Genomic DNA, 5,795 nt, shown 5'->3' with positions numbered 1-5,795 from the left:
CATTTTTTGGGTGAACTGTTCTTTTAAATGACAACTGCAGCTGAGGAAGGCCAAGAGATGTGACTGAAAGCTCCAGACACAGCAAGTAAGTTAGACCTTCTGTTCAGGATTTAAGGCCCAACAGAATTCTGTTCTGGGAGATCCCAGTTTGACTTCTCTTCAATTTAATTCCAATCTGTGAACAAAGTTTTCACTTTCTGTCCTGGAGGAGGCGCCGGAGGAAAACTGGAGCTGGATGGAAAAATATCTTCCTGTGGGAGCGTGAAAGTTCTCCATGAATGTATTTAAAAGGTTTAGTTCTGATGATCCACATCCTCTCAGCTCCTGAACGTCCAGTCGCAGCAGTGGTTCAGTTCATCACTCAGGAGTTTTTCTACTGAGGAGTTTGTGATACACAAAGTGTCTTTTTCAGCAGCTGTCAATGGTGTTGGTGGTAGTCATGGTGACAGTAGTCATGGTTATGGTGGTGTGGGTGGTGCTGCCTCAGTAGTCGTCGTAGCGGTACGTGTTGGGGTAGGTGGTAGTCATGGTGACAGTAGTCATGGTTATGGTGGTGTGGGTGGTGCTGCCTCAGTAGTCATCGTAGCGGTACGTGTTGGGGTAAGTGGTAGTCATGGTGACAGTAGTCATGGTAATGGTGGTGTGGGTGGTGCTGCCTCAGTAGTCGTCGTAGCGGTACGTGTTGGAGTAGGTGGTAGTCATGGTGACAGTAGTCATGGTTATGGTGGTGTGGGTGGTGCTGCCTCAGTAGTCGTCGTAGCGGTACGTGTTGGGGTAGGTGGTAGTCATGGTGACAGTAGTCATGGTTATGGTGGTGTGGGTGGTGCTGCCTCAGTAGTCGTCGTAGCGGTACGTGTTGGGGTAGGCGTAGCGGTAGTCGTAGCCGTCGGCTCGCTCTGTTTTGGTCTGCAGAGGTTCAGGCTGGAAGGACAGAGACTTGATGACTCCACCCGACTCCTCCATCACCTTCACCTCAGTGGAGTACGAGGAGGAGGAGGCGTCGTCCATCAGCGAGGAGCAGCCAGTGAGGCCCGGAGGCTTCGGGGGAGCACAGGGCTGGTAGGACGGGAGGCCGGCAGGGGGTTTGGGACAGGGCTGGTAGGACGGCAGTGGTGCAGAAGGCTTTGGACAGGGCTGGTAGGATACCTGGGGAGGAGGATCAATACTGGGATCAATGAGAAAAGTAAAGTTTAGAGACCGCTCAGGAGCCAGGGTCTGACAGCCAATGAGAGGAGAGTAGGGCCCCAGGTGATTCTGTGCTCACAGTTTGACTCCACCTCTTTCCTGGGTACCTGACAAGAAGAAGCACGCTCACTCCTTAGACACTACTCTCCTCTGATTGGCTCACAGGTCTGAGGTCACTTGATGACCTCTACTCACCTTGGTTGTCGTGGTGATGATGGTCTGCAGTGCTGCGGGCGACCCAGGGGCGTTGCTGGGGTAACGGCAGGGGTACTCTGTGCTGTAGTAGTGGTGGTTGTCACTGTAGGGGGCGGAGCTCTTCAACAGGTCCTTCCAGCCTGCAGGAGGCTTCGTCTGAGGGTCGAAGGAGGAGGAGGAGAGAGGAGCTGACGACGAAGAGGAGGAGGAGGAGGAACCCAGGACCGGGGCCACCCTGGAAACAGACAAGGATCTAGATTAGGACCTGTTTAGATCACCAGAAACTGAAACTCGTTCAGATCTGTATGCACCACCAGGATCTGGATTAAAGATGTTCTGGATCTGCATTAAAGCTGGTCTGAGTGTGGTTTAAAACTGGTCTGGATCTGGATTAAAATGTTCTGGATCTGGATTAAAGATGTTCTAGATCTGGTTTAAAACTGTTCTGGATCTGGTTTAAAACTGTCATGGATCTGGATTAAGATGTTATGGATCTGGATTAAGCTGTTCTAGATCTGGTTTAAAGCTGTTCTGGATCAGGATTAAAGATGTTCTGGATCTGGATTAAAGATGTTCTGGATCTGGATTAAGATGTCATGGATCTGGATTAAACTGTTCTGGATTTAAACATGTTTAGGATCTGATTTAAACCTGTGTAGAATCCATGTTCCGTTATCTGAAGCTCTTTAGGCTCTTCAGGTTCTAAACCGGTTCAGAATCTGGTTCAGATCTGTTTACACTGCTTGGCCCTGGATGAGAGTGAGGCTGACCTTGGGTCACAGAGGTCAGAGGTCATGGGATACGAAGGCGAGGTCAGGTATCCCTGGAACTCATAACCGGGCCGGCCCATGTAGAGTCGGGGATTTGCTGGTTTCTGAAGTGCGGACGGGGCATCTCCCAGTGCATTATGGGGGTTGTAGTAGGGCTCTGGACTCTGGAATGCTGGGTAATGCTGCGGGTAGTTTGGCTCGATGAAGGAGATTCTGTCTGATGGGTCAACGCAGGAGAGGAGGCCGGGGCCCAGAGCCTGAAACAGAAAACAAACAAATAAACAAACAACAACAACAACAGTAATGAACAGCTGTTGTTGTTTGTTTTAGCTACCTGTGTTTCGATGAGTCGTCTTTTTGGTGTGAACGGCGGCGAGCTGACTCGTCTCTTCACTGAACTTCTTCGGGCTTCAGTCTCAGACTTGGACTCTGGTCTGGGATGATCGTGGACTCCTTTAGCCTGACGGAACCAAAAACAGAAACAGTTGGACCCTCAGAATCTGTTTTAACTCATCGGCGCCTCTTTTAATCTGTGCTTTCAAGATCGGGTGTCAGTCTGGTTGGCCTTCCACGATCTGGTGTATATCTGTTTAAAATGATCCAGAATCCGGTCTGGACCTGTCCAGTCTGTCTGGATTTGGTTTAGATCTCTGAACACAACCAGAATCGGGAGTAAACTAGACATTAAGATCTGCTTCAAACCTGTTTAGATGTCCAGTTCTAGATTTAGGTTTTCACTTTTGTACAGAGTTAGGATTTGGTTTAGCCCTGTTCAGACTGGTAGGACCAAGTTTACACCAGTCCAGACCTCCAGGATCTGTTTCTTGTTTAGACTCATTTAAAATGACCATGCTTGAGTCAGACCTGTTCAGTCTGTCAAGACCTTGTTCAAATCGGTTCAGACTTGTGTTTGGATGTTTAGAGTTTAGACTGTCTGCCAGGATCTGGTTTTAACTGAATTAGACATCCAGGACCTGAATCACATTGTCAGAATCTGGATTAAACCCGTGTGCCTGGATCTTGTTTAGATCTTAGACTTCTGGGATCTAGTTTATACCTGTCCAGACTGCAGAATTAAGGTCCAGTCCAGACCCTTAAAGCTGATTATTTTTAAACAACCTAACAAACATCTGGTTCAAACCTAGTTACATGAACAGCCACTGTTCAGGATCAGCTGTGAATTTCCAGATTGTTTAAATTGCCAAATATGAAACATTGTGTTACCAGTTGGCATGTTTAGCATGTTTAGCATATTTAGCATGTTCGCCTGTGTAGAGGGTGAAGCTGGTGACCTGGAAGAAAATGGCCTTTCCGTCGACTCTCCAGAAGTTGGTGACGGGGTAACCGCTGTGACCGCGACACGGCAGCAGCTCCAGAGAGGCGTTACAGCTCGGACACAGCTTCTCTGAAACACACAGAGTGAACACAGCTAGAACATTAACTGGTTCTGGTTCTGGTTCTCAGACACAGTTGAACATGAACCGGTTCTGGTTCTTCTTACTCTGCTGTTTCTGCCGGGCCTTGTCACAGATGGCTGGGCGGAGCTGCAGTCTGGAGCCGTCGGGCAGCGTGCAGCCTCGAGAACAGACCACCACGCCGAGACACGACTTCTTCAGGATCTGACAGTTGTGGTTGTTGGTGTTTCTCATGGCCCAGCCGGAGAGATGTCGCTGAGCATTCTTATCTTCAGCTACAAACAAACAGCAGTTACTGTTAGCTTCAGATGTCTAGTTAGAGTAAGCTTACAGTGGCAACTGAGCAGAAAGTCATTGCTCAAACTGTTGATGATGAGTTAGTTTCAGCTGATGAGACCTGTGAGTGTTTGAATAATGAAACAAGCTGAAGGTACAAACCATGTGTTCAGTTAGCTTCAACTGTTAGCATTCTGTTCCTCAGCTGGGGAACAACAAACTAACCAACAGTTAGCTGAAACTTTCATCAGGAGACTTTCTGAGAGTCAGGCCCGATCCCAACACATCCCCTGCACCTGTACCTTTAGCCCCTCCCCCTCTGTTCAGTGTGTCACATCCAGGTGTGTCCTGGTTCTCGTTGGGGAAGACGTGTCGTAAGGCAACGTAACCCCTCCCCCTTTAACTGCGGAGAGCAGACTCACCGCTGTAGATGAACCGCACGTAACCGTCTGTCCACTCCTGGAACGGGTCGAACTGCTTTGTGTCCTGCAGACAGACAGACAGACAGACAGACAGACAGGATTCATGAGTCAAACTGGGTTGAGGAGAAGCTGAAACCACTGGATGGATGGATGGATGGATGAATGGATGAAGATCTGCAGAGACGTCGAGTCTTCTTCATGTTTACAAACACAATTTTTACAACTCAATAAAATATATACACATTATAAAATATATGACAGTATGCTGCTCAATGAGTACTTTTACTTTTGGTACTTTAAGTATATCTTGATGCTGATACTCTTACTGGTAATAGAGTATTTCTACAATGTAGCACTTTTACTAAAGTACGAGTACTTCTACCACCTTTGTTGTCACAGTGGGACATTTAACTACTTTATTACTATGAAGTATACATCAAAGTATTTTCACAGCGTGGTATTAGTACTTTTACTTCATCAAAGTATCTGAATACTTCAGTCTGTTGTTGGATGAGCTGACAGATTAAAATCTGTTCTCTTATTATTATTATTATCATTATTATTATGATTTCACGTTGAGTTAACACACCAACTCAACGCCCACTTACTGTTCCAGAGTTTTCTACAGATGAAACTTCAATAACTGCGTTCGTGTGTCCTGCAGCGGTTCCGCCCGTCAGATCATTAACAGATCAATAACATGTTGACTGATTACATGGCTTCTCTTTATTGACGATGACACATCAGATGTGTGTGTGTGTGTGTGTGTGTGTGTGTGTGTGTGTGTGTGTGTGTGTGTGTGTGTGTGTGTGTGTGATCACAGATATTGATCAGTGTGAGAGCTGACTGGATCAGCTGTTTCACCTGACAAACCAAAATATCAAAACCAGTTTTTACTGTTTGAGCATCAACAGAGAGAAGAGTCGAGTCAGCAGCTTCACACACACACACACACACACACACACACACACACACACACACACACACACAGACAACCTTCAGAGAACCTTCAGAAACAGTAAATAAACGTTAAAGTATCAGATGAACGTCGGAGTGAAGCTGCTGGTTTGATTTGATATTAATGAGTCGTCACACCTGAATATTTAATGATGAGAGCTCGTTACAGTTTATAATTACTGACGAGCTTTGATCAGAACTGAAGTCACTTCATTACAACATCATCTGTTGAGTTTTTATAAAAAATACTAGAAACATTTTATTGTAATAAAAATGTAATAATCTGAATTTAGAAACACACAAGACGAAGCATGACGGACTACAGCCTCCAACCAGAGTCTATTATTATTATTATTATTATTATTATTATTATTATTATTATTGTTGTTGTTGTTGTTGTTGTTGTTGTTGTTGTTGTTGTTGTTGTTGTACGGACTCTGGCTGGAGGCTGTAGTCCGTCATGTTTCTCGGGGAAAGGCTGATTTATTGCAACACATTTTATAATGGAGTGATTTCAGTTAAAAGGTAAATAAATGTAAATGAACGTTGTGTGTGAAACATTACAGAGCAGACGT

At 45.8% G+C, this 5,795-nt stretch overlaps 1 protein-coding gene across 1 annotated transcript in view; it reads right to left on the bottom strand.

Moving 5' to 3' along the window:
• Window positions 1-264: 264 nt before the first annotated feature.
• gcm2 (glial cells missing transcription factor 2) overlaps window positions 265-5,795 on the bottom strand; it is a gene marked incomplete at its 5' end in the record, with an annotated part of 10,315 nt that continues 4,784 nt past the window's right edge. The window contains 7 exons of the mRNA XM_084339983.1: window positions 265-1,146; window positions 1,381-1,615; window positions 2,151-2,407; window positions 2,485-2,610; window positions 3,443-3,555; window positions 3,652-3,840; window positions 4,264-4,327. Coding sequence (XP_084196109.1) covers window positions 832-1,146; window positions 1,381-1,615; window positions 2,151-2,407; window positions 2,485-2,610; window positions 3,443-3,555; window positions 3,652-3,840; window positions 4,264-4,327 — 1,299 coding nt within the window. The 3' untranslated portion in view covers window positions 265-831. The remainder of the gene's footprint in view (window positions 1,147-1,380; window positions 1,616-2,150; window positions 2,408-2,484; window positions 2,611-3,442; window positions 3,556-3,651; window positions 3,841-4,263; window positions 4,328-5,795) is intronic.

The sequence above is a fragment of the Pagrus pagrus genome (genome assembly GCF_965226575.1).
Source record: "Pagrus pagrus genome assembly, chromosome: 20".
NCBI lineage: Eukaryota > Metazoa > Chordata > Actinopteri > Spariformes > Sparidae > Pagrus > Pagrus pagrus.
This window is presented reverse-complemented; position numbering and strand designations above follow the sequence as displayed.